The 12,657-nt window shown below is 43.3% G+C and overlaps 1 protein-coding gene across 1 annotated transcript in view; it reads right to left on the reverse strand.

Moving 5' to 3' along the window:
- Positions 1 to 281: 281 nt before the first annotated feature.
- The window catches only part of BEND7 (BEN domain containing 7), a 44,069-nt gene continuing 31,693 nt past the window's right edge, over positions 282 to 12,657 (reverse strand). The window contains exons 9-10 of the mRNA XM_009584285.1: positions 5,486 to 5,536; positions 282 to 713 (exon numbers count right to left, since the gene is read on the reverse strand). Of these exons, the coding sequence (XP_009582580.1) occupies positions 652 to 713; positions 5,486 to 5,536 (113 nt within the window). The 3' untranslated portion in view covers positions 282 to 651. The remainder of the gene's footprint in view (positions 714 to 5,485; positions 5,537 to 12,657) is intronic.

The raw sequence follows: 12,657 nt of genomic DNA on the forward strand, positions 1-12,657 counted from the left end.
AAATTGTTTGAGGAATAGCTTCTCCTTGCTATAATTAGGAAACCGGGCACTGCCGGGAGGAACCCTGCTTTATTTCCTGCTAAATCCAGCGAGGACATTTTAATCACAGCTGCGTGCGTCTGGTCATTGGTACCACAGCAGCCAGGAAAGGAAAAGTGGGTCTGCAGAAGCAACGAGCTTTGCAGAGTCAAATGCTCATCGAGCCCCCGGGGTTCGTGATGGAGAGAGATGCCACCCTGGTCCCCGGGGACGGGAAGAGTCACCCGACTGTGTGTATTCACCTCTGCGTGGCTTAAGACAAAACACTGCTGGCAAGCATACAATCACGAGGAAAAATACAATCGTGGAGGAAAAACAAAGGCAAGAGAATGTCTTCAGAGTGGATACCCCGCTAATTAAATAATGCATTGGATACAGAGGGAAATCATCTTTAATTAAGATGAAGAACAGTGAAGCAATCTGGCGGTTTCGTTATTTGAGGTTACACGGAAAATGCATGAAACAACACAAACTTGAAGGGAAAACGGTGTGGATGTCCACGTCTTGCGGTACGCTGAAGTTCCCGCGCCGATCTTGCGCGAGAAGATTTGAACATTATTCAAAGGAGAGGATGTTTCTATCCGCTAAGAACACTGATGCAGGATGTGAAATTCAAGCTGAAAAATCTGGGTTTGTGTCTATCAGATGATCTGTTGTGGTGTCAAAAAGGTTACCTGAAGGAAGAAAGAGTTTGAAGAAATCAGTTAAAAAATAAAAAAATTTAAGAAATCAGTAATTTGCAAAAAAAAAAAAAATTTAAAATGATGGAAATTACATATTTGAGTTCTAACTTTAATTTGTGATGGGGCTGAACTGCTGGTGTGTACGCAGGCAGTGGCTGCTGAATTCCTTTTAGAGTAGAGCTCAACTGGCTAAAGAAAGCAAATTAAATAGCTTTTTCTGAATACAGAATTTGCCAGCAAAGTTTTTCACACAACATATAGTGCACCCCACTTCAGATGTAAAGCGCTGCATTAGACTTTGGCACAAACTGCACTGCGATATTCACCCCCTTTGAAGTTACGGTTCTGAAGAAGTGAAAAAAGCACCACATGAATTTTAAACCTAGAGTACGAACTTTGGGATCTTCTTTGGAAAAAAACCCCCACCACTCCACAGCAGTTTAAATGCATATGGGAGAATATATATATAAAAAAAAAGGTGCACGGTATGATTATATCCCATCTTTTTTAAAGCACTTTAAGAATGTGCTTTTTCTAAACAGAACAATGAAAGATGGACAGAAGAATTACAACTAGAGCGCTAAGAACACAGGGCAAATAGGAGACAGACATCAATCAGCCTGAGAGGCAAATACAACCCAATGAAAAGGGAAGACTCATACAATCATGCACTGAAAGGATAAAGATTTATATTACAATAAAGGATTTATATTTAAGGTTTCGAAAAGGTTTTTTTTTTTTTGAAGTTTCGTTTTCTTGATATTGTATTTCAAGAGAAAAGGAGACAACCTATATAGAATTGGATCATTGCTGTTTTCTTATAATCTGTTTCTTTACCAAGAGATTGCTCTCATCTTTTCACAAAGCTCTATCACCCCTGGACCTGAGGATTGGGACATTAGTGCTTCGGCTTCTTTTAGGGAATCAGAATTCTTTCTCACCTTGAAGTTAACCCCAGTGTGGAGAAACTGTACAAACTCTCAGCACAGCTGTGGTCCAAAGCACGGGTATAAGGAGGGCTCTCTCATGGTCCTGGGCTGCATATATCTTTCAAATGCAATTTTCAAGATGAGGATTCAAGAAAAGGGTGTTGCAGCTGGCTTACATTTTTTCCACATGCAGAACTTATGGGGTATGCCTTCCTTTTTTTCTTTTTTTGAAACACAAAATCCAGATGCTTTGTGTAAATTGTAGACCAAAATAAGATGAGCCTTTTCGCAATACCAACTCATACAGAAAGACTCTAAAAGCTGCCACATCTTCATCCTGATAAAGATCTATCTCACACCTTCCAGGTTCCTATATCATTGAGAAACTAATCAGTCTTTCTACTTAGTCCACGGTAATTACCTCTGGAGCTGTCTGATCTGTCTCAGCTCAGGCCTGGACACAGCCTTCAGCTTTTGGTAGGTGCAAAAGCTGGAACTGTGGAAGACCTGAGCTTTGATAACATTTGTTAGAGACAATTCTTCTAGTATTTTTTTGAGATGTATCTGTCAATGCACCAAAGTTCCCAGCAAGTTTAACTGCCACAGTTCTTCCAATTTACTTTAAACACCCTTCAATCAACAGCTTTTAAAGCAAAGGCCCCCTTAGCATTGAGGGTGATTTTAAAATGGGAACATGATTTCTGCTCAGAAGTGTTAAAATATAATTGGGCAAAAATGTCTTCCTTACTTTTATGAAGATGTACCAGCTCCATTTTTTTACAAGGCTTTTGAGTTCCAAAAGAGGGTTTTGAAAACAAAACACCCACTCTCCTCAAAGTCCAGGACTTCGGTAATTGTGCACACAGAGGGAGCAGGGTCAAACCCGGCTGTAGGCACCTACACCAATTAACTGCACTCAGAGCCCAGTCCTGCTGGCACCAAAGGAGAGACACCTCCAAACACGACCTTAGCTGATCTGACCTTCTCTCTGGAAGCAGCCCTCTTCCCACCAACGATGAAGAGAGCTGAGAGCAACCACACTTCTAACCGAGGTGTTCTCAAATGAAGTGTCAGCCATAGGCTGTGATCCGAAAATGTGTAGATTGAGGCATTTCAGCACTGATAGTCCATATATACCCAGATCTTGTTCATAATGTTGCCGGCATCACAGGCAGGACTGACTGAGCAGAAAAGGCAGATTAAAGGCATCTGAGTTTTCCCTTTTTTTTGCACCAACACTTACCGTTGATTCAAATAATTTACTCTGGGTGCTTTTGCTTCACAAGTTTGTTCAATTCTTGAAGACCAGGAGAGCAACCATCTGATGTCTGTCATAAACAGCTTCCCTATTTTCTCCCCATCCAGTCTCCAGCAAGACCCTGCTCAAGCAATCCAATTCACTCTGATTTTATTCTACCAACACACCAGGTTAACCACTGATCATAGAATGACAGAATCATTTATGTTGGAAAAGACCCTTAAGATCATCGAATCCAATCACAAACCTAACACTGCCAAGCCCACCACTAAACCATGTCCCTAAGCACCACATCTACAAGTCTTTTAAATACCTCCAGGGATGGTGACTACAACTTCCCTGGGTAGCCTGTTCCAGTGCTTGACAACCCTCCTGAAGAAATTTCTCCTAATATCCTATCTAAACCTTGCCTGGCACAACTTCAGGCCATGATTTATCTGATATTAGCTGTCATCTGCAACCAAGGCCCATTGCGCCAGGCACTGTACAAACACACAGTCAGGGAGACTCTTCCCCAAAGATTTTTCAAGCTAAACAGAAAGGACAGCTCTTTAAAGAACCTGTTAGTAACACCCCTTTATAAAACCAGCTGTACTAGGACAGGGAAAGACCTCTAGAAGTTATATTCCACCTCTGTTGCTACACTCCATGATAGAAAGCATCTATTGGCTCTCTATTATAATTACTGTCATTATACTCTCTGTATATCACTTTAAATCATTTGCTTCCAAGAACAGTATGATATTACATGGATACATACTATAAAGAAGCACTTGCACACATATAATAATGGGTGTGAGTCAAACGCTTGGCTTACAGCCTGTGAGCATCATCTCCCCCATCGATGCAAACTGCAGCGTGGTTTATTTAGGCGTCCTTCCACTGATAGTGCGGAGGGGTATACATCGCAAAGGAAACATTTCAGCTAAAAACTGCATGCGTGGATGCTCAAAGGTGTAGGAGCAAGCAGACTGCAATGGTGATATGCTGTGGAGTGGAAAGGGAGTTGTCTTCTCTACCACAACCATCTCAGCACACTCATTTCCATCAATGACGTACGACGCAAGTAGTAACTACAGAAACTGCGCTCAAAGAAAAGCACAGCAATCCGATAATTCTGCTCCTTAATGTGATTACCAGAGCAATGAAAAGATAACACTACATCACATTAGCAACCTTTACGAGGGTCCTCTTGCAACGGAATTGCTTCCCTCCCTGATAAAAGAAACGAACAGGATGTCACTTGGAAGGGACCTTTCAAACCAGAGCTTCCTGCATCTATTATCACAACCGTACCCTGAAATATTCAGCGGCTGGCCAAAAAAGCAGCACGGCGGCTCACAGTCAGCGTGTGCTCCCAGCCCCCACTGGGTCCATGCCAGAACAAGACTATAGCTGCTTGTCCTCCCAACTGCTTCGCTGATCCTATTCCTTAGTAACTGCACGTGCTCCGACAGTGGGATTTCAACCGACAGCGCTCCACAGCTGGCAGCTGCTGCTCCGGCACACAGCAACGGGTCTGTGAAAGCTCCTTCTCCAGCCCTTATGCAAGAGAGATTAGGAAGCCTTTGCACAAGAGACAGATGCTGCGATGGTACCAGTACTCTCCCGTCCACCCCATAGCCTCCAGGTACCGTGCCATGTGCTCAGCAACCCAGTATCACCCCTGTCCTGTTCTTCACAGCAATAGCATCGCTGATCCCCAACCACCCTTTGTTGTTACACCTTAGGAATATGATAAAAATGCACCATAATCCATGACCCTATTCGTCTGCTCAAGATCTTCCCTCCTTTTAATTTGGCTTTCAGGATAACAGGCAGCATCTTGGTGAAATTATAGGGAAATGACTCTGTAATGCAGGGAAATTACCATGTCCTAAGACTCTGGCCCCACTGGATTTTCAGAGGATGGTAGCTCAGCTCCTACCATCAGGGCCCCTATTGATGGACTGATTCTTAACGAGAAGGTGCTTCAAATTTCAGCCTCAGCCTGTCTTGATTTCAACACCATATGCAACAGCGTGCAAAAATCTTATTTCCTAGTCCACATAGTTGCATAGCTAAGCTGCTGTTTAGCAACTGTCAGGCTTTTAAGGCAGGGTGGCTGCACTTCGAGAAAAAGTAAACCAACACTTAACTAGCATACAAATATCTTTGCAATCCTTCTGTGAACCCAAGATATTATTGCTAATACCTTGGACAACTGAACAGATGCTACAATACAAATTATTGTGTTAATCCCTACCAATAACTCCGTTAAGAATTCAAAAAAACTCCCAGAAATACCAGGGATGAGCGCAAGTGCCTATCTGGTATAAGAAGGGTAACTTACTGGCCTTATTAGCTTAGCTGCTACCATGAACCTTGAGGTTTTATGAATATGAAATAGAGGGAGAAATGGTAAGATTCCGATGCATTTATTTTTTAATACAGGCCATTCAAAACTTAAGATAGCTGGGTCCTGTGTGCAATTACCCGACTGTATATGGCACGCCAGGATTATTGAAAACTGCTTCTGTGCCATAAATAAACAAACACACACACTGGAAGCTGATAAAAATTTTAATGCATTTTACCTGTTTGTAGAAGAGAAATGTCCGGCTTCTCATCACAGTCAGTTGCCTCTGCTGATTACAAATATAAACAAGAAATCTCATTACTTTTACTGAATATGGGAATGCGATTAAAAAGCTACATACTGTAGAGTGATTTTGCATTTTCTATCTACTTTCCTCAGCTGCAATTTGCTATTGCTCAGTTAAAAACTCACTGCTTGGAGGAAAAGGTCATATAATAAAAATGCAAACTTAGGAGTTGGGTCTTAAGAAGCAGTTGCGCCAGCAATGGAACACTTGCTCTTTTTAAGGTTTCAGGATATCCAGATGATAAAAGGAGTTGCAATCATTTGATAAAATCACATAAGAAAAGTCCCCAGCGGTCCTTGGAGGAAAAGCCTCTCAGGCTGGTACTCCACCCTCCAACAGCTGCCATCATCAGACGCCTTTGGGGAAAGGGTGAATACCCCCATTTCTGCACCCAAACTTCCCGTGACCACAGGCAAGCTCATTTTGTGGGGGACAGATTGACTAAGGCAAAATGTCTTCAAAGATGCAGGTAGGCACCTGGCATAATTAAAAAAGCACGTAACCATGCAGGTACACAGGCAATTACGGTGTATGTATACACACGTGCTTTCAACCCACAGCTTATGCAAGATCATTTGACTTAATTTAGCCCACGGTGAAGGAAGGCTAAAAGCCTAATTTGTTCATCTCGTATTTGCCACAGGCCAAGAGTATGCATAAAGATAGTTAATTTGGCTCAGCAGATGTGCAGTGACTTGTTAGACTGTAGTACCCTGGAGTATGCATGTGAACCCCGAGTAAGTTACAGGCGTGTAACAGGAAATCGGTGCCTCACCTACACAAGCCCTATTCAAAATCGTGCTACCTTTGTCTTTTGGCACTTCAGCGTGATATTTAAGGCCTTTAAAAGACAACGAGATCTTTCAGAGCACTTAAGCAAACTAGGTGTGGTCCTAAAGGACCAGCCCATTACATTGTACGTGGTCAGCGTGGTGGATATGCGTCTACTCACATCCATTCATTGCACGATATCCATAGGGATCAAATCTGACCAAGGCTACAGATGCACTGAGCAACTTAGTTCAGCTCCCACTTGAAACTAAGCTAACTGTCCTGGTCATCTTTATCATAGCTCTATAAACAAGGATGTTGAGTTGCTGCGTTTATGAGGATATCCTAAGAAGAACTAACCCAGCTGCTGATCTACATTAGTTTCCTTCCTCCAGCAACACCTGGCTATCCATCCCTGGACCAAGAGGTTGCTCTCTCTCCCCACGTGCATGGATGTCAGATTAGTTTTTAGTTATATGCTCTCTACTCAGTTCTGCAAAATTAATTGAACTAAAGAAAACAGAAACAAATGAAAAACCCTAGTACTAAGCAGATTTCCTCCCATGGAAGGTTTAAATGGAGAGCCCTGACAAGTACATGGCACAGACCTGCAAATGACTCAGTACCTTGAACCAATACCTTTTTCCGCTTTCTGTGAGAAGGTGGCACACTGAGCAGAAACAAATTAAGTGCTTGGTACAGCCTGGTACTGCAAAAATCTTGAATTTTGGAAGGAACAGGTGGCTCAATAAATGGGAAGAGGTCACCTAGGCTGGTTTGAATCTGGACCAAACTCACAGCCATGGAAGGACGGGATGCGCAAGGGAGGAGACAGCACGGTGAAATGAGCAGCTGGGAAACAGCCAACAGGACATACACAGCTTAAACCATCTGGAGTGACTGTCTGAGACCAACTTTTAGCTATGTTATGAACCACCTGCACTAAGTGATTCTGCGGCACGGCTACTCAGCACACAAGAGATGAAACTGTAACTGGCCCCTTGGGTTGAAGGGACCCAAGCTGTGAAAATGGGGGAAGCCAGACATGAGTGCTGGCAATAGGCTGGAAAGTCTTCCCTCTAGCAGTACCGAGGTTGGTGCCAACTAGGCTGTCCACTCAAGTCACAGGTTTTCTGGAAATCTCAGCAGCGACTCTTGAAGTAGCTCAGGAGATGTGGTTACCTTTCTGCCTAATTGCTCTGCTACCTGGCTAAAACTCAGAGGAAGGCAGTAATACAGAAAGAAACAAATGGAAGCTAGGAAGTACCTCGCTTTCAGAAGATAAGGACTTGAGTCTCCAACTTTGCAGAACCAGCTTTGCTGGTAACAAAGTTACCTGGCCATTTTAATCTGGCACAAGACTGATAGATGAGGTCCAGCTCTTCACCAATTGTTCCAGTCCCGTTCCTCATGCCAGCACAAACGTTTATACGGTCACCAAGATCAGATCTAGTTAAAAACTGACAACATCGCCACACGAATGCTTGTGCCAGTGCCAGAAAGGGAGTGGGAGCACGGCAGATGCCCGGAAAGCCTACTCGCTCTTATCAGTAGCTGCCTGAATTTGGTTTATGAAACTGGACGCGTAACCGCAGCTCCAGGTGAAGTATGACACAAAGGCATGACAAACACCTCGACCTCCTAACGTATATATAAACCATATGTCATTCCAAGCAGGAAAGAAGATTTGCCTTCGACAACCGCACCCAGAGACTGCCAGCCAAACTTTACTTGTCTTGAGCCAGCCTGCAAGACAAGGCAAGCAGGAATAGATCCTACTGTGGGAATTTGGAGCCTCTTTTCTGTCTTTTGCTTAAATAGAGCTCAGTAGCTCTTGAAAACAATCCTGGTAGTCGTTTCCTTAGAAATTTTTTTCCCCTCAAAAAATTGTTCAGCTTCTGATGTACATGTTTGTCTGTTGAGTGTACACCTGCTGGTTTGCTCCTTGGCAGAAGTACATGTATGCTCAGGGCTGGGAAGATGAATGCAGCAGTTACTCATTTTAATATTGCTGTCTTTATCTAAGATACTGGCCACAAAAGCACTGTACCACATGTTGGACTTGCATCCTACATCCTTCCTGGCCCTGTGCGTATTGCTAAGCAAAAAATCAACCTTATCTCTCACAACACGTAATGTTGTATCAAAAACACAAACCAGGGAAATCAGAAGGATGAAGAGAAATAGAAAGCAAAAAAAACCTCGTATGAAACAAAACAATGGAAACAGCAGTTTGAACAAGGACGTGGGAGAAAAGGTGTATTTCCAGAAAAAAGGTACGCATTTTTTCTTCCTTCGTTCCCACTATTTTACACTGCAACAAGGTGATGTTAATTTAAAACAATAATGATGAACTTCATCAACTTCATCTTCAAGGATGAAGCATCATGGCACGTATCTATTTAAATTAATCCTGCCTGAAAAATTTCAGCATGTTTTCTAACATTGCCGTATTTTCCTTTATGGAGTAGGGCAACCAAAAGCTTCCAGGTTACTCACAAGGTAATCAGTTTGCATGAACAGCTCTTACCCTGTGTACTTCGGGAGTATTACTCATACGGTATCAGCTTTCCTGTCTATGCAATGGACAGCCGCTACAGAATAATGGCTTACAGGCTCTTCAAAATATAAAAAGGGAGGAAGAACTTACTGCGAGAGATGTGTGGCCCCTGACCTACTGCTTATTAATGGATGGAGAGTTTAGTAATCAAAAGGCTTGGATGCTATGTGTGGCACAGAGGTGACATGAACAACGAGTCAGTTCCTTCTGATTTTACGCGTTTTAAAATCTCTATGCTAATGGTCGACTGTCTCCCTCTGTGCTGCCACTGGCAAGGCCACCAGCCACCTACCCATATTCTCTTTTGCAGGGTGAAAAGACCACGCTGTGGGAAACCCGCCGCCGTAAATTACAAGGCAATTTGCATTGTAATTCACGCTGCTTTAAGGGAGGAAACCCATGCACATGCCTTTTCCTTTCACTTCTTCCCTTCCAGGGCCGCTTTGCATGCCATCCCAGCAGCCAAAAAGGTTCAGCTTCTCTGCTGGGAGAAGACAGATCTGGCACTATGAAGCCATGCCCCAGTACGCTGTGCTGTTAGCATGAAATGGGACCAGTAGTCAAGGCTGAAGAATATTATCATACTCTTTAATTTTAGTTATAACATTTGTTTGGAATATTAACCTCGCAGTCTCTTCTCCCCTTTGTGACAGCCAACTTGTGAAATTTTGAAAAGACTGAACAAGGCCAATAAAAATTTAATGGTAGTGACAGCTTTATTCTCAGATCTAACAAATAAAAAAAAGCCTACCCATGTCTCAGATCTCAGGCAATACTCTAAAAGAACTAAGAAAAAGCCAAAGCAAAATAAATTAAAAAAAGAATATTTCCAGCTATGAAAAATATTGTCACTGATTCAGAACTTAAATGAATTTTTATTTGGCTTAGGATAACAACCTTTCAAAATCTACACAGGGGAACTACTTTCTAGAAAGCAGAATTTTTAAGTGTTTTTTTGATTAGCTTTCCAAGTAGGGAGTTTTTCTGTCCCTAATTCTAGGAGATGAGCCAAACGTGATAAATAAGGTTGAAGCTGGGCAGCATCTACGATCCAGTGATCACAATTTCATTTAATTTGGAAACACTCAGGAGAGTACACCCTATAGAAAGAGGTACGAAAAGCAGATCCACCCCACTCATTTGCTAGAATTCTCTGACATTATTAGTATCATTGAAAGCTAGAGCAGGATTTACGTTATCAGACTGAAATAATGTTTCACAGAATAAAGCAGACAGGGCTGCTCATGAATGCAGTGTCTTACTGCCTGGTTTGAAGTGAAAAACTAATCAGAGATGTACTAAATGGCTCAGGGGAAGGCAAGCAGGATGGAAAGCCTGCCCCTCCTCTCTTAAACACTTCTGCAGTTAAAAATTAGCCCAACTCAGTGGTGACTAAAAAGTTGTCTTAAGCTTTTTCCATACAAAGCCTGCACATTACGACAAACCAGAAACCAACGTAGATAAATCAGTGCGATCAGGCAGCAGGGAGACACATTTTCTCGGAAAGTCTCAGGTGAATTTAGCTTAATGCTGGCTCAGATCTGTTCTTTGGGCACCTTAGTCTATACCCACAAACTTAGCCAGCATGTTTCAGTGAGCAAGTGGAGACAAAACCAAAAGAGAATGACCTGAGAGTATGGACATGAGGACACTCGCTCGCTTGGGCTCAGCCTCTGCTCCACCGGCCACACGCAGACTGGAAGAGCTCAAGAGCTCAGCTGGCAGAGTGATGAGTCCCATGTCTCAGTGGCTGCGATTCCTGTAGTTTTCAGATTCTTAAAAGCTAAGTTTTGCAACATGGAGTTCTGGGACACCTTCTCCCCATAGCAGATCAAACCTCCCTCCATGCCTGCCCTCCCCTCCTGTTTTGGTCTCTCTAAGTTACACACAGCTTTAACAATTTTGGCATGGCTTCACAATGAATAGTTAAAATGTGCACAGTTCCCATACCACCAGTTTTATATCAGGATAAAGCTGCTGAGGGCTGTGAGACTATGCTAGCAAGCATCGCAACATCCTTCCCTCAGTCCTATAGACCTTCCCAGGCATCTGCTAACAGCCATCGTTGGAAACAAAATATGGGACTAGATGGATCTGTCACCTGATCAGCTCTATGTCTCTCATATCAGAAGCTCCCAGTTGTAATGCACAAGTACTAACAAATCTTGTTTCAACAAGATGAAGATGTTACTGCAACCAGCTGTCTGCTCCCACCTCTCTGCAGCCATCTACTGTTTTGCTGTCACAAAGGCTGTGGAAACTTCTCATTTGCTTCAGTGCAAGGTCAGGTTGGGTTAGCTTAAGCCACCAGAAGATGGTAGCGGATGGTAAGGTGCAGATGACCACGGTGGTGTGTTCAATCACTCCTGCTAGATCAAAAAGAGCATGTCTGCCTGTGGTCTCATGTCAGAGAGAAACCAGTGCACCCTAGGGAATGGCCAGTAAACTAAACAACACAAAAAAGAGCTTTTCTACCAATCTAGGTACTGTGTAATTTTTTTCAGCAAATAAACCTGAGGGGCTGCTCACTACTCATCCACATACCGGTTAACTAGTTACATTCCCTCTGCAGGCAGAGATAGATATTGGAGCCTATCTTATTCAGTCACACTATACTCAGCTTCATTTATTTTTCTTCATAGTCTTGCTAGCTTAGAGACAATATCCTCTGCTTAGATTCTCCCAAACTGAGAAAGGACCAGAGATGGAGATGGCCCCATTTGAAAGGCAAAAGCTGAACGTCATTGTCATTTTAATTAATATCCTGCAGAAGCACGAAGAAAAGCAAATAAAAAAGGATGAAAGAAAATAAAAATCAAAACAAAATTAGGTCAATCCTCTTTCCTGAGGGATCTTCTGCAGAGAGCCCAAGGACCGTCCGCTCCCCACATCCCACACTGCACTCTTCACCTTATCGAAGCCTTGCATTCCACTTCCACCCTCCTGTCCCGGGGGGACAGGGCAGAAAGCAGTCCTGTTGTACGACACCAGTAATCTGACACTGTCTTTAACAAGATTATCTTGTATCCCTCTCTCCTCCCTCCCCCAACACGCACAAGAAACCCTTTTTAAGGCTAGTGCTGGTTTGCTTCTCTACTCAGGGAAGCTTATGCTACTGAATAATCTGCACTTTTTTTCTCCCCCTGTGTTATTTCTGTCTCTGGGTGTTTCTCATTTTCCTCAGTCTTACACTTTTCCCTCCTGGCATTAATAACGTTGTGGAGAATCATTTCAGATGCCAGTCTAAGTGTGTGTTTCAGAGACACAGCTTTGGACAGAAAACGTTGGCTCTCTGAGATGGAGCTGGAGAGGACTTTTCCTGTGGTCTCGCTCGCCCCCCCATAGCCACGGGACCACCAGCATCCCCTGCGGAGCCATCAGGTTTCCCATCCCATCAACCTGCGAACGCAAACAGGCACTTAATTGCGGTGATGGGCAGAAGGGAAGAGGGGAAAAGGCAGACAGCTAAATACGGTAACAGTGTTTAAGGACCTTGGCACAAGGATGTGCCTCAGACAAGGGTGTCAGATGCTCCAAGGGAGAGATGGGCAAGAAATATGACCACGAGAGAGCCTTAAGAAAACACTAGGATGAGGAAGAGTAAGTGAAGCCTTGTATGAAGAAAGCCCCTTGTAGGATAGCAGGCATGAAGATGGGAAGGACACTAGTTAAGGTTTATAGAGTAATTACACCTCTCTTAATCAGTGATACTGCTTTCCCATGAATTCTACCGGGGATTTCGAGACTGCACATTGCTGTTCCGTCGCTGGAG

Source organism: Fulmarus glacialis, unplaced genomic scaffold (genome assembly GCF_000690835.1).
Source record: "Fulmarus glacialis isolate BGI_N327 unplaced genomic scaffold, ASM69083v1 scaffold23518, whole genome shotgun sequence".
Taxonomy (NCBI): Eukaryota; Metazoa; Chordata; class Aves; order Procellariiformes; family Procellariidae; genus Fulmarus; species Fulmarus glacialis.